At 38.0% G+C, this 25,453-nt stretch overlaps 1 protein-coding gene across 3 annotated transcripts; it reads left to right on the plus strand.

Annotated features, from left to right (window-relative positions):
* The first annotated feature begins 5,589 nt into the window (after positions 1-5,589).
* Gdap1 (ganglioside induced differentiation associated protein 1) lies at positions 5,590-25,453 on the plus strand. Of its 3 annotated transcripts, XM_048783072.1 has the most exons (7): positions 5,787-5,870; positions 6,584-6,631; positions 7,755-7,845; positions 16,131-16,304; positions 19,923-20,017; positions 20,835-20,949; positions 22,322-25,453. In XM_048783072.1, exons 3-7 carry the CDS (start codon positions 7,842-7,844, stop codon positions 22,702-22,704), a joined length of 771 nt encoding a protein of 256 aa, XP_048639029.1. In that variant the 5' UTR covers positions 5,787-5,870; positions 6,584-6,631; positions 7,755-7,841; the 3' UTR covers positions 22,705-25,453. The 3 variants fall into 3 exon arrangements, with proteins under 3 accessions (XP_015341365.1, XP_048639030.1, XP_048639029.1); XM_015485879.2 differs by lacking the exon at positions 7,755-7,845 and having other exon boundaries at positions 5,590-5,870; positions 6,584-6,776; XM_048783073.1 differs by lacking the exon at positions 7,755-7,845 and having other exon boundaries at positions 5,780-5,870.

A 25,453-nucleotide genomic window follows, 5' to 3' on the forward strand; every position in this document is an offset into this window, starting at 1 on the left:
GATTTGTAAATATCAAATTTGTCAAATGAAATTACCATCACACATAGCATTTCTACAGCAGTAGGCTACCAGCCTACAACTTATTATTATTTTTCACTGTTTTATTGTTGTTGGTTACCTATTCTTTTTCTCCATCAATTAATAGGCAGTTTGGATGCATATTTTATGTACCAGGCACTATTCTGGATTCCTGGTGATATAAAATGAATAATATTGAATCCTTGTCCTTAAAAGGCTTAGTCTAATGAACATGAAAGACATAAATAGTGTTTGATATCATAGTTGATAAGAGCTCTCATAGAAATGTATATATCTATGTGGAATAGTTTCCAAGAAAGTGGCTATATTTTCCCCAAAGTCAAGTTCAAGTGGTCTATAGCTTGAAAGTTCAACACTCCTTGGTTTAGGGCTATTATAATATTGTAGAAAATAATACTGACTAGTAGTAAGAAATTCATTTTTGTGTTATAGTTTTGTCACTAACTCTAGGATTTTGGACTAATTTCTCAGCTACTAAATCTCATTTCCAGGGTGGTAGAGTACTTGCCTAGCATGCATGATCCTCAACACTGCAAAAAAAAAAAAAAAAAGAGTGTGTCTCAACTATCAATTATGGATTGTCATAAAGATAAAACTAAATTATAAGAAAGTGATATGTGTTCTTTAGATGCAAAAGTTTTATGCCATTTGTTTATAAAGTATTAATGCAGTATCTACTTCATGGTTTTAAAATTTCTACTGGGAAGATATGCTAGAGAAAGTGCTCAGTGTTCCATAGTGGACAGATTGCTATGTGCATATCCACTTTCTTCCTAAGCACAGTAAGAAGAATGAAAGGTACCTAAGACAGTGGGTGTCTGAGAAATGGAGAAGGAAATAGAACTAAAGTTGGTTGGGACAGGAAGAAGTGACAAAAGCAGATTAGTATACAAATGTACTCATTCACAGATTTTTTTTAGTATTTATTTTTTAGTTGTAGTTGGACACAATATCTTTAATTAATTAATCAATTAATTTTTATGCAGTGCTGAGGATGGAACCCAGGGCCTTGCCTGTGCTAGGCAAGCGCTCTACTGCTGAGCCACAACCCCAGTCCCTCATTCACAGATTTAATCAGGATTTTCCTGGCTATCATCATAAAAAACAATTTATTAAATACTGAATAAGAGATACATTCCAGGGTATGTCAGTAAATGTTTAACAACCAATTCTCTGGGGAAAAAGAAACATACCATGTACTGATTTCTGTACTATAAATACTACTATGGCAAATTTCAAACTACTAACATAGTATCATTGAACAAAGAGTTAGGAAGAGATGCACAATAGCATATCCTTATATACTATTTTCATCATGTAGATATAATACATAAATAAACTCAAGAGCATAGATAATAAGATAATTAGGGAGTGATGATTTTTGAGTATTTGCTGGCTTTCTTTAAAAATAATTTATTAAGTAAAAAAATCAATTTGATTAATTTTTAGTAATGGCTGGATTGAAATTCAGCTTGCAAAATTCCTGAAAATTTAACATTTAGCTATCATGAGCTAATGGCAGCACAACACTGGGTATATTGGCAACTGTCCTAATATCATACTTTCACAGGGAAACCCTCAAAGCCATTAAAAAAATTTTTTTTGTAGTTGTAGGTGGACAGAATGCCTTTATTTTATTTGGTGCTGCGGATCAAACCCAGTGCCTCACAGGTGTGAGGCAGGTGCTCTACCACTGAGCTACAGCCATAGCCCCCCCTAATATAATACTAGTTGTGGTAAAGATTATTGCCTCTTCCGGGAAGCCTCTCCGTGTTAGGTGCTTTGCTATCATAATTTAAATATTTAAGCAATTACAACACTGGATTTAAATGTTATTTTTCTCCTTCCACATAGGGCCAGTGACTGTGAGTTTTAACTCCATTTCTTCTGCATCCAGTACTATGCCTGGAACATGTGGTGTTCACTAAATGTATATTGAAACATTAATTTTCCTGAATCTGGCTTCTATCCTCTTAGAGCCCTCAATAATGCTAGGACATACAAAGACATATTACAGAATATAAAGACAATGTAATAGAAGCTCTGAACGAACACCTAAATAGATAATATGATTTTTGTATTACCTACCAGTGGTTTTTACTGGAATATAAAATAAAAGGAAATGATATTCTTTTAGTGTTCACATCTTTAAGAGGTAAAAACAATACATATCCAATTATAGAAAAATTAGAATCTACAGAAGCATAAAGAAATAGAAACCACTTGTATTTCACAAAGTTGATATATTAGTGAGGAGAAGTTAAGACACGAGCATCTGGAAAACCCCAAATAACACTGCCTGTTATGGTTTAGATATGTGTTGTCCCCAAAAGTGCATGTGTGAGACAATGCAAGAAAATTTGGAGGTGAAATGATTGGGTTGGTTATGAGAACCTTAACTTAATCAGTGCATTAATCCACTGGTAAGGATTAACTGGGTGGTATCTGTAGGCAGATAGGGTATGGCTGAGTGGTAGGTCATTGGGGGGCATGCCTTTGGGGTTTATATTTTGTCTCTGGTGAGCAATGCTGAACTTTGTAGTTATGGTTTGGATGTGAGGTGTCCCCCCAAAACTCACGTCTGAGACAATGCAAGAAGGTTCAGAGGAGAAATGTTTGGGTTGTGAGAGTCTTAACCCAATCAGTGAATTAACCCTCTGATGGGGATTAATTGAGTGGTAACTGAAGTGGTGGGGTGTGACTGGAGGAGGTGGGAATTGGGGGCATGGCTTTGGGGTATATATTTCTATCTGGGAAGTGGAGACCTTTCTCAGCTTTCTGATCATCATGTGAGCTGCTTCCCTCTGCTACACTCTTCCACCATGATGTCTTGCCTCACTGGGAGCCCTGAGGAATGGAGCCTGTTGTCTGTGGATTGAGACCTCTGAAACTGTGAGCCCCTAAATAAATGTTTCCTCCTCTACAGTTGTTCTGGGTGGGACCTTTTAGTCACAGCAGCGATGCTGACTAAAACACTCTGCTTCCTGATTGTCATGCCCTGAGCTGCTTTCCTCCACCACACACCACACTCTTCCACCATGATGTTCTGCCTCACCTTGAGCTAAGAGGAATGGAGCCAGCCTTCTATGAACTGAGAGTTCTGAAACTATGCATCAAATGAACTCTTCCTCTTCTAAAATTGTTCTTTTCAGGTCTTTTAGTTGTAGCAATGGGAAAGCTCACTAAAACACTAGTAACCCAATAATCCATATGGCTTATATTTTGTTTAAGTATGGAGTTTTGGAGATGGAGGTGGTTATGGTAGTTCTGCTCCCCAGTGTCTTCATAGGTTATTTCCCTCCCAGCTCATGACTTAGCCATTCCTAGTGTGTGGCCTCCTTCCTCCTCATCTAAGTCAGTGTCCACTTTCCTTGGGGGCAGGATGGAGATGGGGATGAGGAGGCAAACATCTGGCTGCCTCTGTGAGGATGATTCTTAGAACATGCGTGTGGCACATCCATGCCCTTTTGTTTGAATACAGTCATAGGGTCACATTTAGCTGCAGTGTAGCCTGGGAAATGCAGTTTTTATTCTCAGCAGCCACGTGCTTTGCTAAAATTTCTATTACCATAGAAAAAGGGGAAAATAGATGTTTTTAGGGCCAACTGTAGATTTTGCTAGTTTTTCCTTAAACTGAAAATACAGGAATTGACATAAGTTATGTTCATTTTGAAGCATATTGATAAATTTCCCTTCAGAGGCCCTTCACATGTTTACATTGCCAATGAATATGAATACTTGGTACTAAACACCGACACAGCAATCAGGCGGTTCATTCAATGTCCACTATATGGTTTTGCTACTGGGAAGATGTAATGGAGAAGGAAGTTCTTAGTGTTTGATGAACCAGAGTTTTGTTGTCAGGAGTCTTTCAGCTTCAAGCATCAGATGACTCAACATGAGTGTTGAATTTATTCGAATATTGAGGTGATTTAGTAAATCAAGGAAAAACGAACTATATATTTCAGAATTTGGAGTTGGAAAATTAAAAATACAGTTCTTCTTCTGAAGAATGGGAGGATTATATAGGTACTGTAGTTGTAAGAATGGTGAAGCCTAAAAAGAGAGGATTCAGTATAGTATGAGTCTTTTCCTGTCAGTGGAGGGACTCTTAGGCAACCTTCCATCAACTGGTACATTCTAGGCAGTGTCTTGATGCTTTTTTCTTGGTGCATTTCTCTCCTTGAATTGCCATGGCATTCTGGGTTGACACATATTTTTACATATCCATATTTTATATGTGATGAAGTAAAAGCTGAAGAGAGACATCAAGCCAGGGTGACCACAGACTTTAAACTCTATTCTGTCTAATTTCAAAGTTTGTTCATTCCCCTTCTATTTTAAAGTAAACTGATGCTCAATGGTAGATCAAGTGCTTGGCATCCTTGAGGACCTGGACTCAATACCAGCACCTGGCCTGGGGTGAAGTGGGGGCACTGACCTACTTAAAAAACAAATTTTGCAAGATCACTTTTGCTGAAGCATTTCAATTAATATAAGAATATATGAAGACAATATAAAATCTTTTAAAATTGTAAAAATTACAGGGAACAAATGAAGTGCTGTCTTTATTGCACTCTTTGGAAGAACCTCAGGAGATTTTTGTGTCTCCTAGGGGCCCTTCCTATCTGGGCTGGGCACCGTCCCTTTCTTTCTCACAGTATCTTGTGCTTGCCCTAAGACAGTTTTAATTTTTATTGTGGTTACCTATTTGTTGTCTCTGCCACCAGAATTATATTTTGGGTGCCAGGTTTCAGGTCACGCACAACTCTGTATTCCCCGGATCTAGTAAAACACCTGGAAAATAGTAGGTACTCAATGTTTGCTGCACAAATTGCACAGGGATTTATTTCATGATCCTATTTATGTGTATTTACTAAAAATGTTACCAGTTTACTATGATGCCAAATTTTAAGAGGTATACAATAATAATTAGTATGAAAGCATGATTCTGCCTATGACCATAAAGAGATTTTTATAAGGCAACTAAGCTTGTGAATAATATTACGTGTCTACAACGTGCCAGCTGAGTGTTTAACATTTTATTTATGTATTAAGTTCTTGCAAAAACGAATATAATATGGGTCAATAACAAATTTTGCATGAGCAAAATAAAATTACCTCCACTTCAAAAATGGGGAAAAAGAAAAAACTAGGACATAACTCCAGGTAGTTCTGTTGTAAAATTCTGTGTTTAACAACTAGTCTGTTTTACATCGCCATTGTTTATGTTTTTTTCTTTTTTCTTTTTCATGAGAGCATCTTCTAGTGAAAACTCATTGGTCCTGATTAATCTGTCACCGGAACTTCCTTTCCACCAAAGAGCCCTAAGTATCTTGGGAAACTGCTCCCTTCTACCCAAACAACCTCCAAAACCAATGAGTAATTTGCTATCTCCATCTTTCCCTTACTCACCGTAATAACCAGGGACTCATATTTTAGATTTTTTTTTTTTTAACCTAAAATACTTCTGGTTGCACCTCCCAGCTGACTGCCGCGCTCCAGGCCCTCGTGCGCGCGCAGACCTCTGCTTCCTGCGGCCTCGGCCCCGCAGCTTCTCGCGGGTGAAAACTACACTTCCCAGAGGTCTCTTCATCGTCCCCCCACCCACCCCGCCAGGCGTCGGGGCAAACCTAGAGAAGCTCCGCCAGGCGGCGTGGGTGGGAGAAGCGCCGGGCGGACGGGCGAGGCTCCCTGCGCTCGAGCTCTCCGCAATGGCTCGGAGGCAGGAGGAGCAGAGGGCGGGAGCGCCCTTGATGGCTGAAGGCAAGTCCGACGCGGAGGTTAAGCTCATTCTGTACCACTGGACGCATTCCTTCAGCTCTCAAAAGGTACAGGCCTCGGCTGCCTGGGGCCGCGCGGATCGGGTTTCAGCACCGGGACAGCTCCCGCTGGGTGTCGCCGGGCCACGCCGGCCTACCCAGAAACCCGCCTCCGGAGTCCTAACCCTGCGGGCACGCGCTCCGGGGCTGGGATGAGCTTTGGGAAAAGGCGGGAGAATCGGTCTGGGATGGAAAAGGAGTGACCCAACACTGCCAGTCATGACGTGCAGTGAGAAAGCATCACTTTCAGAATCTGAAAGGCCTCTCTGGACCTTGCGCAATGGGCCCTGTGGAGTCAGGCAGAGGAGGCACCTTAATTCAACCGCTTAATAATCTACATTTTTTTTTTAACCCTCCCTTCTTCACTCTTCCTGAAATTCACTCTCTCCATCAAGGCCCAGGATACCTGTACTTCAACTTCTTGTCGGGGGAGGACCCATAATGAGGTTTAGGACATAAAGTGGTGGTGATGGGAAGGGTGACTATAATCAATACAGACAGAATCATTTTCAGTACTTTGTCTTCTCAATTTTTTTTTTTTTTTTTTAAGAGTAGGGCCCTGGAATACATCTCACTTATTCGTTCTAGGAATAGCTATCCTTATAAAGAACGTTTAAAATGTTAATATCTCTGGAAGCCCAGCAAGGCTGCTTAGTGGTATCCAGGAAGTCATTTAACTGAAAGCTTATCTGCACTGCTGTAACCCTTGTGAACTCTTCCAGGTGCGTTTGGTAATTGCTGAAAAGGCATTGAAGTGCGAGGAACATGATGTAAGTCTGCCCCTGAGTGAGCACAATGAGCCTTGGTTTATGCGTTTGAACTCAACTGGAGAAGTGCCTGTCCTTATCCACGGGGAAAACATAATTTGTGAGGCCACTCAGATCATTGATTATCTTGAACAGACTTTCCTGGATGGTAATGTTAAGGCTATTTGTGATTTCTTGGATTTACTCTCAACACAAATGTGCACCTTCTTTCTCTCCCCAGTCCTTCTCCCCCTCCCTCCCCCTCTCTCTCTCCCCTTTCTCATTTCATTATGGTTTTAGTTATTAAAAACCTTTTCCATTTCCATAAGCACACGAATATAATATAGGTCAATAACAAATTTTGCATAAACCAGTATGCATAAACTCTGTTTAAAAGAATTTCATTTAAAGTACAAATGTTAATGTCAAAATTTTTCTTTTAAATTTATTTGCAAAAAACCCCGCAGGTGTGTGGCTTGTGGTTGTGATTTAATTGCTTTAGGGTCAAATTCAGAATACTGATTCTAAATGTACACTGTGAAAACCAATTCAATCTACCAAGTGGTTTCATCTTGAGAGGAAAAAGAGGAGTAAACCTCAGAAAAAGTAGAATAGAACATTAGTGTACTTCGATTTCTATGCCCTAGTACTTTTGTATAGTTGGAATTTTTTAAATCTTTTTTTTTATAAAAACAGAATAGGGCTTAAATTTGTATAGTGTTTGTCAGTAATAGTCATTTAATAGCTTATATATCAAACATTTTATAGTTTCTATTTCAGTCAGTCATCAAATGAACCTATCTGAGACAGGCAAGATAGACTAATTATTACCATTTTGTACATGAAGAAAGAGGAACAGAGGGTTACCCAAGGCAATATAGCCATTTTATAGCAGGGTCTTTGGCCGCCATTGCCTTCATACCAAATGGGCTGTTTCCCATAGTCTTTGCCACTTACACATTCTCACTTACAACCCTTTTAGTTGAACTGTGGCTTCAGTGATTTGCCCAAGATTACACTGCTGATCGATGGTGGAGCTGAGGGCAGGGCATGGGGCTCCTAATTTTCAGCTGAGTTTTCTTCTAAGAGAACTGAGATCCTGTTACTTTTCATCTACTACTAGTTATGCTAATGTTTAATTTCGTAGGATGAAACCAGCATATAAGCCCGAATTAGAAGCAACTGAGGAAGGAAATTACCAGACCAAGAATTATCTGAGGCATCCAGAAGGAAAATGGGTATGAGACCTAGATGAGGAGGATGGGAAAGCCCAAGAACTTAGATGAGCAATCTTAATTTGTGTGTGTGTGTGTGTGTGTGTGCGCGTGCGCGCGCATGTGCACACGCACATATACACACACACACACACTCGCTAAGGAGATACCACTATTAAAATTTAATTTCTTAGATTCTGGATTCTGATTGGACGACTAAAGGTGACCTTGGCCTAAATCAAATGTTTTCATGAACTACTTATTCTTCACCATTATTTGCTGTTGCTTATATGCTGGGAATCATACTGAAAATAGTGACTGATTTGACAATTTTTCTCAACCTTAAGCTTTTTGGAAATGGATAAGCCTGTTAATATAATTTGTATTTCTTGGGAGAAATGATTATATTAATGAACAAAAAATGTGTAAGAATTCTGTTTTATATGATAAAAATCTTTAAGTGGAAAATCATATTTAAATCTTTTTGGTAGCGTTGATGAACTAATACTACTACTACTGTCATATTACACATCTCTTGCATTTCCTTTTTCTCCTCCTTATACTGTTTTTCCTTCTGAGAAATTCTGCAATGATATTTTATAACATAGGAATGTTACTGATATTAGGTTTCCTTAAAATTTTCCTTAGGCTTTCTCTTTTGCTTTTACCATATAATAATGACAAAAATGAAATGCATTCTGGGTCTTGCTAAGTTATATTTAGATAATTAACCCATTTTTTTTTATGATTGCTTATTGAAATAGGGGAGAGGTTACTCTGAACTACATGATAGAATGGAAATATAGAATTACAGACTTTGTTCTGGTTGAGCTTTTATAAGAAAGCAACCAAGAGTTCCAGCTTTTAGTCTGATGCAGCTACTAAGTTGCTGAATACCTTTAGTGATTAAATTTCTCTATTTGCCTTTTAGATTAGGTGATTCAGGTTTATCAGTTGTAGAGATAAAGCAAGTCCAATGAACTCTTATTTCACTCTTTCCTCTTTCCCAGGAGGGTAAGTATCCAATTGGAAAGGATTAAAAAAAAAAAGATTAAGGGATCTATAATTTATGGTAGATAGAAAGACAGAAAGAGAGCAATAGTCATATAAATCAAGCCTAATCCAGTTGAAAGGTCAAGATGAAATTTACCTCAGAGTATTGGAATTAAAAAAACAAAACACACTTCAGTGTTATCACTATTGTAATTAAGATACTTAATTTTTATCTTTAAGAACTCATGGGGAAATAGGAAAAGAGCCAGACAAGTGATAAACGTAATCCCAGCAGTTAAAAGAAAGGAGAGAGTGGAATCCTATGATCCTGGCATTTAAACTGTGTTGCATCCACCAGCAGCACTGACATCACCCAAGAGCTTGTTAGAATGCAGCACTGTAAATCTCACAGCAGATCTACAGAATTAGAACCTTTGTTTTAACAAGAACCCTGTGTGATTTATATGTACATTAAAGTTTGAGAATAATGCTATAAATTACTGTGTTGAAGCTTTAAGCACTGCTGTAAATTACTGACTTGAAGTCTGGCAGAATTCTAGAATGGACTGCCAATGTTTTTTTTTTCCCCCCTTTCCAATTAAATAATTACTCTCCTGGGAAAGAGAAAAGAGTGAAGTAAGAGTTGGTTGGATCTGTTGTATCTCTGCAACTGATAAAATTGCCAAGGGTTTTTAAAATATAGTTTTAAAAGTTTTGGGTCTTTCAGTAGAAGAAACTAGCTTAAGTCTCAACATGGCTTGAGAATGTGACAAACATATTTTAAAAAGGTGTCTATTATGTACCAGCCATGGTTGTAGATACATTGTATCTTGATGTAAGTAGAGCATTTCAGATCACTTTATACAATACCCTTGTGGGATAAAGAGACAGATATAGCTAGATGATAGTAATGCACCATTTGTAGATGAATAAATTACCATGTTGAAGGATATTCATTTATAGATTTGTTATACCAGGTTGCCCTTCTAGCTATGGACTCTTATTTTACTTATGATTATTTTTATCATACTTTATTTTAAATATGTGAATGACTTATAGAGTACTGTAAGCACCATGAAGTCAGAGACAATGCCTATCTTATTAAAAACTGTATTCCCAATGCCTTGCACAAGTGAATGCTTTTTAATAGATGCTTTAAAATGCTTTTGAATGATTAAAATGAGTGAATTATTGAAATAGGCGTCAGTCTGGATGGGGATCTCTAGGGCATTCTTTTCTTTTTGGCTGTGCTGGGGATTTAATCCAGAGTCTTGTGCATCCTGGTAACCTCTATACCACTGAGCCTCAACCCCCAACCCTAGTATTCTATAGTCTTCTATTCTCTGACTTGAACCTGAAAATCATATAAATGAGTTGAATAAAGACATAGAAGACATTCTATTACATATGTGAATGACAGAAAATCTAAAATGGTTAAAATGATGACCATCTTATGAAATGTTTCTGATGGAATAAGAATTAAAAAATAAAAGCTCAGATAAACTTTAATGAGGCTAATGTAATATATAAATTTTGTTTTTAAAAATCAGCTGACTTAAGGATGGATAATGAAACAAAAGGTTAGTGTGATCTCAGGTTCTATCTGGACTGTACAGGTGGTAATCCTCTGCATTCAAAGTTGGTCAGAACATTTGGCATTTTGTCTAGGTATGGATAGGATTTTGAGGAATGTTGACATGTCAGAATGACAATAAGCGGATGTGGTTCAAGAGGTGTGATGAGGAGACGCTGGTGTGGCCGTTCTTCTAAAGAACAACAGCATATAATGAACCAGTATCCCTTTTGTCCTTTGCTCTCCTTTTTTATTCTGTCAACTGGGGTCTATACTAAAAATGAGGATTTGCTTGACCTTTTTGTGTACCACTATTCATGTCTATATCCTTGTGCTTTTGTGATGATCCATTAAATAATGGATAGTTTTAGGGGAGAAATATGAGAGTCAAGGTAATCCTTTTCAAGTCTTAGCCTAAAATCGTGCATATATAAATTGGTTAATGGCTATGTTTGATTATTATTTTTTGTTTGTTTTTGGAAAGCATACACATGGAGGAAGGATGTAGACATGACTGGTATTGTCCAGGCAAGACTTGGGCCAAAGGAGGAATTTAGACAGACTCAATTAAGAGCTGGCCTAGTGCTCCCCTTTCATTCATTCTTTCAGTAGCCATTTATTGGGTATTAATTGGGTGCAAGGTCCCAGCATACTTCAGAGATCCCAAATCATTGGAAGCTTATTAATCTTCAAATATTTTTTTCCTATAAGTTCAATAAAAGTTCCTAATTTGTTTTTAATATATGCATATGCTATTATTACTATTCAGTTTTTCATGTACTTGATATCTTCTTCAGTGCAGGTGTGTAATGAATAATTCTATTAAAGCAAGCCATTGATTAAGTTAGATGAAGTATGACAGTAAGTAAATTAGGCAAACTCAGGAACAGGATATGACAAGGACACACTAATAGAATTTTAAAATCCGGCTATTTTTTTCCTATTCAAAATTTCTTCAAATAAAATTTAATTTGGCTACTAGATTTAAAAAGCGAGTATGAAGTTACTCTAAAATATTAGAACATCTGATATTTATTATGCCAAATAACTGAATGAATGGTAAGCTAGAATCAATGATATATGATGAATATTGAGTTTTGGTAATTTAATATGTTATAATTTGAAAATTATATCCTGTGCCTTATATCATTTAAAGTGTTTAGAAATTGAATTTGCTTTTGAAATAATCAACTATCCTGGTCTGATATTAGAATAACATATAAGTCTGACCAGGAAATATAAATTTATTTTATAAATACAGTATATATTAAAATTCAAGCATAACATTTTAAAAAACATTAATTTTGAAGTAATTGTTACATTAAAATATTTAAGGCCAGTTGTTAAGGTTTATAAAATGATATTATGCTTATCAGTGAATGGTTTTCGTATATAATTCTCATATATAATTAAATAATTGAATAACTTCATATACCTTTTAGCACCTTTACTGAAAGCTTCATATTAACACAAACTGGAGAAAATGGTAAGGAACAGAAAATGAGTCTTTAAGATTAATGATTATGTCAATAAAAGTTGCTTGAAAAGAAGTTATTGTTTTACTTTTGTGATTTGTCCAATTTTAGCAGACAGATAGGGATATTGAAGTGCAGAGGCCATAGTTCTGTAAGTGTATCCAACAGTTGGCACAAGTAATATTTGTCCCTCTCATTGCAAATGTTTCTGTTAAAAGTCTTAAATATAATACCTATCAAAGTAGTTGAACATTTACTATATAATGTATAAATTATTTTGAAAAATAAATGCTAGATTTGTCTCTGTCTCAGAAAACCCTGGAGGCATATCGTGAGTTCACATAATTTGACACCAAGTGTTTTTTTCCTCTTTTGTGTTTAGATTTAATCTTTCTAGTACCAAAGTGATGAGAGTCTTTAGTCAGCTTGTAACCATATCTTTTGCTTCAGGTCATGACTTGTTTAAATAGCTTGATGGATGCCTAATTGAAGGTTATACTGTTGTTCAGTTCCTTATGTATATACTCATGCCCCCACTATGCAATAAAAAAAGCAATAGAGTTAGATTTGAATTTTAATGTGTTTTCATTAATCTAATAAGGAAGATAGGATAAGTTACTAAAATAGACCTGAGGGGTGTGTCTTCTTTGAAAACAAGGCATAATAATGGCTTTATCCACTGTCACTAGGGATGTTAGGAAACCAGACCAGTTAATTTAGTAGAATAATGGAAACTTACGCTTTTAAACTCCTAACTCTTTTCATTTTTGCCCTTGAGAAAACCCAATGTAGTTTTTGTTTTTTGTTTAAATAGCCCAGAGCTATTATTGTTATTGTTATTCTACTCAGCAACACAGGGGCTCACATACAGGCCATTTGTTTCCACTAAATGGCTGTAGAATGCTTCTATTGTTGTTTCCACCCCCCCATTCTTTTGGTTTCTCTTGCTGTTATCACATCTTTCTTTCTGCTATAGGAACTCTGCTTTTTCTCTATTGGCATCTTTCTAATTTGCCACCTAATTTAGGTACAATACAAGACCTGTCTTGTCACTTATTTAATTGGTCTTCTGTCAATTTATCTATTTATTCTTTTTGTTGTTGGTAGTGGTCCTGGATATTGAACCCAGGGCCTTGTGCATGCTGAGCACATATCCTGCATCTGAGCTTACACCCCAACCCTGATTTATTCTTGCAGTCACCAAGCCTGGCTCCTGCTGTGCAACCTCGATCCCCAATACTGGGACCTCCTTTCATCAGTTGCTTCTGAAAACTCCCCTGATTCCCTGCCCTTCCTCTGTGTACTGTATATAACCAAGATGCTCAATGAAAGAGTTGGAAACTAAAATAGAATGGGTTTGGGAGGGAAGATATCTTGTATAATTCAAAGGAAATTCCCAGCTGTCTTTTGAAAAATTGTTGTCAGAGGCAGTGGATGCTGCAGTGCCCTGGGGTGAGGAGGAGGTTGCCTGTGTGATGTTGGAATGGACATCCTTGCAGCATGTGGGGAGAAAAGGGAGATGGGTAGAAAGTGTGGATGCAGTGGGCATCTTACGCTGTGTCTGGTGGAGTACTTCAGGAGATAGTAGGCGGCAAAGGCATGAGAAGAAGAAATTTATTTTCATAAATTTAAGCATTTGTTCTCCTATGAAGAATTCAGGTTTGGCAGATGGAAGCAATTGGACGTTTGTTTTTCCTTCTCTCGTTTACTTTCCTGGGAAGGAAGTGGAATGCTGTTCTGGAGAATGCTTCAGGGCCTGGCACCAGAGGCAGCCAGAGCCAGCAGTCATCAATTTGACATTTGGGAAGCATTTGAAAATGTTGTGCTGTTTATGGTTATTAACCTGAGGATCTTTGACTTCCATAAAGCAGTGGTTCTAAAACTTTTTTGGTCTCATGATCCCTTTGTCTTACAAATAATTGAGGATGCCCGAGAGTTTTGTTTATGTGGATCATTTCTATCAATACTTATATTTAGAAATTTAAACTGAGAAAATTTAAAAATGTTCAATCACACATCCTGCTAGTTGTCAAAGTGATGTAGTAATCACCTTTCCTGTGGCCTCTGGAAAGCTCTGCCCTATGCTTAAGAAACAGCAAGAGTGAAAAAGCGAACAACATCTTAGTGTTGCTATTAAAAAGTAGCTTTGATTTTGTGGATTCCCCGCAAAGTATCTTGGGGGAAACCCAAGGACCCTTAGTCTATATGTGGAAAATGTTGCCCTTAAGGGTTTAGGAATAGAATTTAGGAGAGTTGAAATATTTGAGAAAAAATTTTCTTTATTTTTACTAATTTCTAACAGGAATCTATCGTTTCCTTTCATTACTTATTAGATATAATCCATAACAATATCAAGAATGCTTATGACTTTGTTAACAATGAAAATCAGATCCATTCATGGCATATTAAATTATTATAGATATCTTAATTTTTTAAAAAATTAGGATAGTTATTAGACCTGATGCTAAATCTTATTAATGTGTTAAAGAGACATGCATATTAGTATTTTATTATTTAAAGTTATTTTCAATATAATATCTTTTGCAATCCCATGTTTTGTATTCTATGCATTTAAGAACACTATTATTTTGAGAAGAGTTTGGTGGTAAATGAGAGGCTAAAAATTCCTTAAGATTTCAAGGCCTGGGATCTGTGGTCTGCATGGAAATGACTACCATGCATTAGTTGGGTCCTGGTGCATCGCATGTTCACTGTAGAGGTCCTGAGAAGTCAACCCAAGGAGTTAATTGTAAGATCCTCCATGTTGAGAGCCTGACTGTGTCATAGGTGACTTACCTGCCCTTTTTCCATGTGGGGTCAGTATTGCAGTATGTTCTGGTGTGGTAATCTTTTGGAGGAGCAGAATATAGCTGATACTTCATTCTTGGTTATTCTAATGCAGCCCTTAGTGTTGGACTCTCCAGCAGGGAATTAGATATTTGTCTGCTGGTTTGAAGAGTAATCCATCTTCTTTATTCTTAGAGTCAGAAATAGCCTGCTAGTTTAAAAAGCTTATTCTGCTTGGTCAGACATTAGGAGATCTTGCCTGAAATGCTCTGTTGATGGCAACCAACTATGAATCATTGACATTTATGAATGAGTATGAGATTCTCAGAAGAATTCTAAATTAAATAGATAATGCAAACTAAGAAATCAATATATGAAGAACATTGAGACTGTTTCTTTTTCATTAGGCAGAATAAGCTGGTTGGTAGTTTTTCAGGGATGGTTTAAGAAACAGTGGGAAATGATTCTGAGGGGACATATTCCTGACATTTGGGATGTCACTATTATTCTTTCTGGATAGTCTCTAAATCCTTTGAAGATATTATAATAATATCATAAAATAGAGCACTACATCTCACTGGAACCAGATGCCTTCAGTTCTTGGTCTGCCTCTAAATAGCTGTGGGATCCTGGGAGAACTTCTCAGCCTCTATATCTCACTGTCTTCACTAAGTACTTCAGAGCTTCTTTCTTGAACTCCAATATTCTAAAATAACTGGAAGTTGGGAAAGTATTAATTATAAGTTAGTGAGCACCTTCTGTATCAGACATTATATTAGGCACTAGGGATTTAGTAGAGAACAATATATGATTTCTGCCTGCAAAGAATCTGCAGTCTAGATTTTAACCTGCCCTCAAGTGAAGATTCAAGTGGAACACACTTTCCAGATATTAGATATTCCTAGGGAAAGTGCAGCTGTGGTATATGTTCAAAGGCTTTTGTTGTTCTATTCAGATTGTCATTTAATATTTATATAGTATTAGTAGGGTCACTCCTAGTGTTGGTTGATTATTTTCCCATAGTGAGTATTCCTTCACTTGTGGAGGGCCTAAAATGTGTTTCTTCTCAGGAAGATGTCCATGATGCAAAAAGATACAACTATTTATAGAGTGATAACTTCTGTATAAGAGTATGTGCCTGTATTATGGATATGTAGAGGAAGGCACACCTGAGGTAATTGATGGGTGATAGATGCAGGAGGTTGGGCATGCTTCATGGAGCAAGTGGAGTAAAGAACTGGACTTGGAGGGTTCAGCAGCAGTTTGCAAAGTGGAGAAGTGAAAGGATGTCAGTGTGATTGTGGTTAGGAATCTGGTCTAGTGCATCAGGCTATTTCAAACAGACTGGACTGGGGACATAATCTTTTAAATGTAATTATATAATGTTGAAATGTTAATGATGAGGGATGAGGATTTTTGCTTTTGGATATAACATTTGTAACTTTTTCTTCAATACTTGTGTTTATGTTTCTGTATTTTAGAAAGAACACCCAGGTTAATGCCTGATAAAGGAAGCATGTATTATCCGCGAGTGCAACATTACCGAGAGCTTCTGGACTCCTTGCCAATGGATGCCTATACACATGGCTGCATTTTACACCCTGAGCTGACCGTGGACTCCATGATCCCAGCTTATGCAACCACAAGGATTCGCAGTATGTAAAAATTTTAAAGACCTGGAATTCAGTTTGAAGTTTTCTTTCTTTTTTTTTTTTTTTTGCGGGGGCTACCAGGGATTGAACTCAGGGGCTCTCGACTACTGAGCCATATTCTCAGCCTTATTTTGTATTTTATTTAGAGACAGGGTTTCACTGAGTTGCTTAGGGCCTTGCTGTTGCTGAGGCTGGCTTTGAACTCATGATCCTCCTGCCTCAGCCTCCTGAGCTGCTGGGATTATAGGTGTGTGCCACTGTGCCCTGCTGAAGTTTTCTTTTGATTCATTTTTTTTTTCTTATTAGTTGCTCAAGACAATACAATGATCTTGACATATCATACATTTGATTCAAATAGGGTATGAATTCTCATTTTTCCACATGTACAGATTGCAGGAACACATTGGTTATACATCCATGTGTATACATACAGCAATCCTAGTGTCAGTTGTATTCTGCTGCCCTCCTATCCCCCACTCCCCTCCCCTCCCCTCCCATCACTATTCTCTACTCATTCTACCGTGACACTTATCTCTCTCTCTCTTTTTTTCTTCCCTTCCCCCTCACACCATTGTATATGTATTTTGTGAACCCATGAGGGTCTCCTTCTGTCTTCCGTGCAATTCCCCTTCTCCCTCCCTTTCCCTCCCTTCTCTTTTTCTTGTTTCGTGGTAATCTTCTTCTCATGCTCTTCCTTCCTACTCTGTTTTGAGTCACCTCCCTTATATCAGAGAAGACATTTGGCATTTGTTTTTTAGGGATTGGGTAACTTCGCTTAGCATAATCTGCTGTAATGCCATCAATTTCCCTGCAAATGCCATGATTTTGTTATTTTTTAATGCTGAGTAATATTCCATTGTATATAAATGCCACATTTTTTTAATCCATTTATCTGTTGAAGGGCATCTGGGTTGGTTCCACAGTCTAGCTATTGTGAATTGTGCTGCTATGAACACTGATGTAGCTGTGTTCCTGTAGTATGCTCTTTTTAGGTCTTTTGGGTATAGTCCGAGAAGGGGAATAGCTGGGTCAAATGGTGGTTCCATTCCCAGCTTTCCAAGGAATCTGCATACTGCCCTCCAAATTGGCTGCACCAGTCTGCAGTCCCACCAGCAATGTACAAGTGTACCTTTTTCCCCACATCCTCACCAGCACTTGTTATTGTTTGACTTCATAATGGCTGCCTTTCTTACTGGAGTGAGATGGTATCTTAGAGTGGTTTTAATTTGCATTTCTCTGATAGCTAGAGATGGTGAGCATTTTTTTGTGTACTTGTTGATTGATTGTATATCCTCCTCTGTGAAGTGTCTGTTTAGATCTTTGGCCCATTTGTTGATTGGGTTATTTGTTTTTTTGTTGTTTAACTTTTTGAGTTCTTTGTATACTCTGGAGATTAGCGCTGTATCTGAAGATTTATTTCTCTTGCTGAGAAAAAACTTTTTAGTTTGAATATGTCCCATTTGTTGATTCTTGATTTTAACTCTTGTGCTATAGGTGTCCTATTAAGGAATTTGGAGCCCGACCCCACGAGATGGAGATTAGGGCCAACTTTTTCTTCTATTAGATGCAGAGTCTCTGGTTTGATTCCTAGCTCCTTGATCCATTTTGAGTTAATTTTTGTGCATGGTGAGAGAAAGGGATTCAATTTCACTTTGTTGTATATGGATTTCCAGTTCTCCCAGCACCATTTGTTGAAGATGCTATCCTTTCTCCATTGCATTCTTTTAGCACCTTTGTCTAATATAAGGTAGTTGTAATTTTGTGGATTGGTCTCTGTGTCCTCTATTCTGTACCATTGGTCTACCTGCCTGTTTCGGTACCAATACCATGCTGTTTTTGTTACTATTGCTCTATAGTATAGTTTGAAATCTGGTATCGCTATACCACCTGTTTCACTCTTCCTGCTTAGAATTGCTTTAGCTATTCTGGGTCTTTTATTTCTCCAGATGAATTTCATGATTGCTTTTTCTATTTCTGCGAGGAATGCCATTGGGATTTTGATTGGCATCGCATTAAACCTATAGAGTACTTTTGGTAATATGGCCATTTTAATGATGTTAATTCTGCCTATCCATGAGCAAAATATATCTTTCCATCTTCTAAGGTCTTCTTCTATTTCCTTCTTTAGTGTTCTGTAGTTTTCATTGTAAAGGTCTTTCACCTCTTTTGTTAGGTTGATTCCCAAATATTTTATTTTTTTTGAGGATATTGTGAATGGGGTGGTTGTCCTGATTTCCCTTTCAGAGGGTTTGTCACTGATATACAGGAATGCCTTTGACTTATGAGTGTTGATTTTATATCCCGCCACTTTGCTGAATTCATTTACTAGTTTTAGAAGTTTTTTGGTAGAACCTTTTGGGTATAGGATCATGTCATCCTCAAATAGTGCTAATTTCAGTTCTTCTTTTCCTATTTTTATGCCTTTAATTTCTATCATCTGTGTTATTGCTTCTTTTGATTCATTTTGAGACACAGCATGGTCATTGAGAGGGAATAGGGTTATTGAGTGTGCTTTGTATATATGCATATTCTGAATTGATCCAAGAACTAGTCAGGTTTATCTGCTCTTCTGCAAGGTAGCTGGACGTTTATTGTCAGTGGGCCCTGATTTGTCAGCTTTTGACTTTGAGGGCCAAGCTTGGATAAAACTCTGTAAGAGTGACCTGTGTGACAGTAGAGAACATCACATATTCTTATAAAACAGGTGGACTGGGAGTCAGAAAAACTGGAATCCACTTGGATTATGAACAGCTAAGTTTACATGTCTGGTCTATAATTATCATCTCATGGTGTGAGGGAGCTGGACTAGTTGGTGTCTAGGCATTGCCTCTGCAGTCAATGAGTGGAGACTTATTGAGGTTGAGTTGTGTCATACAGCTCTCTCCCTTCATCCTGCCATGAGGCTAGAGGAGGGTCAGTGCACAGGAGGTGGAGCCTCCGAAGGAAGTATGCTCTATAATGCCGGTGACTGGAGACAGAGGCCCAGGGATGGTGACCGTGGTCAAACTCTAGGGTGTTTGACTAGGAACAATCAAGCCCAGGTCTTCTAGATGCAGAAGCCATGTTTTCCCACCACATCATACCTTGCCTTTATCGTTCCTCTTTATGCTGTTATTTTTCCTCCTTTGACACCTCTTCTCTTCCCTCTCTACTTCCTTCCTCTTCTCCTCTCCCTCTCTTCTTGCTTTCCCTCTTTTTCTTGTCCCCACTCTATCTCTTCATAAGTACTCATTATATGATTTGAAACACACATTTCTACCATTCTATCACCTATAGTGAACAATATTTTAAAAATAAGGCTTTTCCTCTTCACAAAGAAGTTCATATGGAAACTTGAAGTGCGGGAAGGGAGAACAACTCATGTGCATGGAGCCCTGGAATGTGCCAGGCCTTGCTCTAAGTGCCTGTGGGAGCTGCTCAGTCCTTAGCCTGTGTGGTAGGTACTCATTATCTCATCTTAAAGGTGAGGAGACTGAGGCATAGACAGGGCATGTCTGAGGCAGTTGCAGGGCACCAGCCCCAGAGCTCATGCCTTTACCATAGCGTTTTCCCACTTCCCCCTGGGTCTGGTACAGAAAGGAGAGAATACTTTTCTAATCTCAAAAATGCTTCTGTTATCAGGCCAAATTGGTAACACAGAGTCCGAATTGAAGAAACTTGCTGAAGAAAACCCTGATTTACAGGAGGCATACATTGCCAAACAGAAACGGCTCAAAGTGAGTGACCATGCTGTCTGCAGTCGACATTCACTGTTTGTAGAACATCTTCTATTAAATATTGCTGTTCACCAGTGTGTGTTACCTGTAGCTTATGCTTTCTTTTAGAAAAAGTTTTCATTACTACATTTGATAGTTAAACCAAGAGATGATTGTATAGGAAGCAGATACTCAACATTGCTAGCTGCCATGGAAGATTATAAAATGCAACAGGAAGTTAATACAATAAGCCATTTCTAGGCCTGTGTCCCTCCAGACACTGGCTTGCTCTGCCCCCTGACAAGGAGCAGCAGTTCCTTTTGCTTTCTGTTGATTCTTTCCCTGTGGCCCATCAACACATAGAAGACTCTCCCACAGTATAGATGTCACAGCAGCAGCACTCCCAACTGTCCCTCCATTTCCACCTTCCTTTATCCTCTCTTAGCTAAATGAGCGCCTCAGGAGAAATGCCTGTGCACACAGCTGCTGTCCCTTACTGTCCACTTGCTTCACTCAGACTTCTGCTTTGTTCCTAACCTTTGGGTCATTCATTCTCTCAAGGCTGCTCAAACTGATTCTTCATTGTGGACTAGAGGAGGCTCTATGTGCCTCAACATTTGACCAGTGGGCTGTGGTTCTAGTCTTGCGATGTTTTCGCAGCTGGGGTATTTCCCTGCAATTTCACATTGGCTTTGACAAAGTTATTATATATTTTTTGCATTATCTAAAATAAACAGGTTCCATCTCTGTATAAGAATTTATATCTAATTTTTGCTATGTGGATACTTTTTGTAGGCATAGATAACCTATTTAGTTTTTTTCTTTGGTTATTAATTAGTCAAAGCTGCTTGATCATGACAATGTCAAATACTTGAAGAAAATTCTTGATGAGTTGGAGAAGGTCTTGGATCAGGTTGAAACTGAGTTGCAAAGAAGAAATGAAGAAACCCCAGGTAGGTTCTCCTTTATATTCTTTTTCTTGTTTCAACATCAGGAGTACTTATAGGAACATCACAAATCTCACCAAACATGTTATGTTTATAATCTGTCTTTTATTGTTATTATTCATGGGCTGATTTAATTATGATAGCAACAGTGCTGTTGCTCTGAGAAGAACTCAGGTATCTAATTGTAACTCAGTCTATATGAAATATGACGGGGGAAGTATTTTTCTGCACCATTTGTATTTTGGTTGGGAGATTCCTCCCTAACCTGTTTTACACATTTGTAGTTAGTTTGTTTGAATAACCTGAGTAATTACTTGAATGCCCTTCTGATTTTTTCCTTAGGTAGGGAGACATCTTTCAGTCTAAAGTGTAAAGTGGAAGCCAGCATGTGTGTATCTGTAGGATGACCAGTGAGCATCCATGTGTTGCACCTGTGAACTTTAGGACTAAGCCATCACCCAGGTGTATACACATGGACCATTTGTGCTACTCTGATGACAGAGTTGAAGACCATGTTTCCTGAAACCTGTTTATAATAGGAACTCTCTTCTGCTTTCAATAAGTATATGAAGGCCCATTAGGACACTAAACTCCTTGGATTCCCAAATCCCTTACATAAAATAATACAGTATTTGCACATTACCGAAGCACATTCTCCTGTATATTTAGATTACTTGTAATATGTCAAATAATGTAAATGCCATAAAAATAGTTGTTATACTCTGTTGTTTAAGGAATAATATCAAGAAAAAAGTCCATACTTGTTCAGTACAAATGCAGTTTTCTTTTTCAAATATTTTTGATCCATGGAGGTGGAGCCTGTGGATAATAAGGGCTTACTATGACTAGAGCAATAGTCCCTGAGTGATGTTTGAAGCATAACTTGATGATTTTTCTAAGGCACACCTGTGTTTTCCTTCCAGGAGGAAGTGTCTGTTAAATCCTTTGGTTCACAGGCTTTCAACTTCTGAGGCCTTTACAAAATGATAGAATGGCTTTGAGCTCAAGTGATTCCAATGTTACCTAAGGACTTAGGTGGCTGACAGATGTCTAAACAAGTCTCCTTTAGCTTGGGATACATTTGCATGGACTTTTTTTTTTAAAGCATAAAATTACTTAGTGTGATTGTCAAGGAAATATGCCATAGCCTTCATTTTTTAAAAAAAATTTATTATTTTTTTATGTGGTGTTGAGGACTGAGCCCAGTGCCTCACACATGCTAAGCGACCACTCTTCCTCTGAGCCACGACCCCAGCCCCATAGCCTTCATTTTTTGCTCCACTTACATTTGTCCTTAAGGCTGAGACTTCAGGTACCATGTAGAGTCTGTTAATACGGTGCTTTGCCTCTAATTCTCCATGTCCTTTTCTCTGATTAGAAGAGGGCCACCAGCCTTGGCTCTGCGGAGAAGCCTTTACCCTGGCAGATGTCTCACTTGCTGTCACACTGCATCGATTGAAGTTCCTGGGTTTTGCAAGGAGGAATTGGGGAAATGGAAAGCGACCGAACTTGGAAACCTATTACGAGCGTGTCTTGAAGAGAAAAACATTTAACAAGGTTTTGGGACATGTCAACAATATATTAATCTCTGCAGTGCTGCCAACAGCATTCCGGGTGGCCAAGAAAAGGGCCCCAAAAGTTCTTGGCACCACCCTTGTGGTTGGTTTGCTTGCAGGAGTGGGATATTTTGCTTTTATGCTTTTCAGAAAGAGACTTGGCAGCGTGATATTAGCGCTTAGACCCAGACCAAATTATTTCTAGGTTTGTTGGGATATGGAGGTGGCAGCTCATCCAACCATTCAGCTAGACCCTTGTCTACTCTTACAGACCCAGTGAGGAATTGTCCTGGGCAATTAGTGAAAAGCATAATTTACTTTACTCTTTGAGTAGTTTATGTGGGGAGAGGAGGTTATGAAAATGTTTTTGTAGGTTGGTAATTGAGATGACTTATTTGCAAACCTAAACTAATTCATTCTGAAGACAAGTGCAAGGTTAAGATATGTCAAATGCTGACAGGTAGGACATAGACCTTAAAACCAAAATGCCATTCAAGTTTTGAATTCTCTTTTTGGAGAAGGTTATGATAAACAGACAGTAATAATAGCCCACGACCACACATAGCTTTTAATCTGAGATTCTCTGAATATACTGTGTTGAGTTGTTAAGAGTATCTTCTCCTGGAACTCAGAAGTCATCCTTGTTACAGGAGAAACTAGGGAAATTCTGTACCAACTCATGGGTCCAGACAGCAACAGAGTACAGCACTGCTTCATCCTGTCCTACTAGCTTCAGGCAGAAATGAGTGAGGCGAAGGAGAAGGAAAAACAGGAGAATGAAATCTGCGTAGTGTACAGCAGTTGATTCTAATCTCCAATTGCTTCCAGTGTCACTTGCAGCTGCCTGGCTCCTTGGTAAACATCACATTTAACTTTTTGTGGCCACCACCCACACACACATTCTTGTAATTAAGAACTCTTGAGAAGAGAAAACTGGGAAGTTGGTGGGTGTTGTGGGTTGGAGAGAACTCCAGACTTTACATACATAGCACCTCATTTGACCTTGAATACTTATGAACACGCTTATTGATTTAATAAGATTAAGTGATTATTTATATACATGAACATGTTTATATACATTGGAACATGTCTGTCTAGCATTTACATGTCTTTAAGTGATGTTAAAATGATTCCCTATGATCCCCAATTCCGTGGCACCTGTGAGATATTACTCCTGTAGACCATTGTATCCAGACCTAGGGTCTTGGCCTCTTGGGCCATCTTTATGCACATAAATGATATGTAGATGAATGTCCCAGGTAATCAGCAGCATGGCATGCAGATGGGTAGTGGACATTTTGATGAGTGCCAGATATGCTCATTCTTCATTTGGGAAGGCTGGTGCATTAACATACAAACTGTTGTTTAGGCCTTTTATCTCTTTATGATCATTGACCAAGCCTTAAGAAATTGAAGAGGAAGAGAAATGTAAAGCCTTAATCCTTGGTAGTTGATTTAGGGGACATGAAATATATAGTGAGTGATACCCACCTGTGTTCAGCCATGTATATACAGTCACTTTGGGGGATACTGTAGTCCATTTAGAAGAGACAGTCCCAGTGTTTCCCAAGAACAACCATAGAACCTGCAGCATTGATATGCCCAGGAAGGTAGTTTCTCTGGAGCTGGCCATCAATGCCTTGGGAGCAGTTTTGGGTGCCTGGTGGGTAGCTTGTGCAGAGATGATGAGCTAAGGTTCATCATTATGTTACTCATAAGTGATAACAAAAGCTTGTATGGACTGTCTCAGCTGGGCTGGGCAAGTAGGCAGAGAATGTACTGTCTTTTATGAGTAGGAAGTAGACATACCTGGGAAGCAGTGACCTTTTGATGGTAAAGCTATTCTGTAATTCCATTTTGACCTTATATTCCATTCCATGATCTAGCTGTATCATAAAAACTTGACAAACTGGATATTTTCAGTTTACAAAAAGTCAATAATACCTCCAGAATGAACTCAGCCCAACAACAGTGCACATGCAGCTTGTGTAACGTCTTAATTTTTCACATCCATGTTGTCACATGGGATGTCTGAATCTGTCTATTGCTGGGACATTCTAATCCTTGTGTTCAAAAGAGCCATAGAATTGATTATTCAGTAGTTCCTGTGTGTCACTCTGTTAGAAACAAGAATTGAGACATACATAAAAATGGAGTTTAATAAAAATCTGCAAGGAACATTTTCCTGTGAAAGGGTTGTTGATTAAGAATAAATATTGGAAGCCTAATATTGGCTTTTCTTTTAGTATATATTACTGAATCATAGGAATCTACTAGGAAGTGTTTGCAGTTTTCTTATACAGTAGAGATACATGTGTCAATATTAAAGGTGAGACATCTAGTATTCTCACTTGTTTCATGGATCTGTTTAAAAACATTTGTTTAGCTATGTAATGTCCACTAGATGTCACTGTTCATCCAGTAGTCTAAGATCAGGAGTTCATTAGGTTCAGCCTTCTGAAATGTTTCAAGGGAAGATAAAACGCAAATGACCTTAGTTTTTGAAATGAGGGTGTCTTCATCAAGATTATTCATCTGCAAAAAAGCTTGAGGCAAGTTTAATATTGATTTCTAATGCTTTGTAAATGATAACAGCACATAATGTCAAGCTGATGAGTTGAACATATTAGGTAAATAGGCACTTTTACATATTTTTCATAATCATTGGTTAATAGCCACTGTGCTTCTCACTTTCCAAAATTTGTATAAATATTAGTAGACAATGCCTGAGGTACTAAAGCTATGTTGGCTATTTATGTCTTAACAACAGACTATTTTATTGTTATCACAATTACACGCCTTTTGAATATCAAATACTTGTAAATTGCTTGCTGGATTTTTAGTAATTATTGTTATTGACACCAGAATTCTAAATCTTTGGTGTTGTTGAATGTTATAAAGAGATCAAGATGCTATTCTGCCTATAAGATCAATAAAAGTAATTGGAAAACAAA

Source organism: Marmota marmota, unplaced genomic scaffold (genome assembly GCF_001458135.2).
Source record: "Marmota marmota marmota unplaced genomic scaffold, marMar, whole genome shotgun sequence".
Lineage (NCBI taxonomy): Eukaryota > Metazoa > Chordata > Mammalia > Rodentia > Sciuridae > Marmota > Marmota marmota.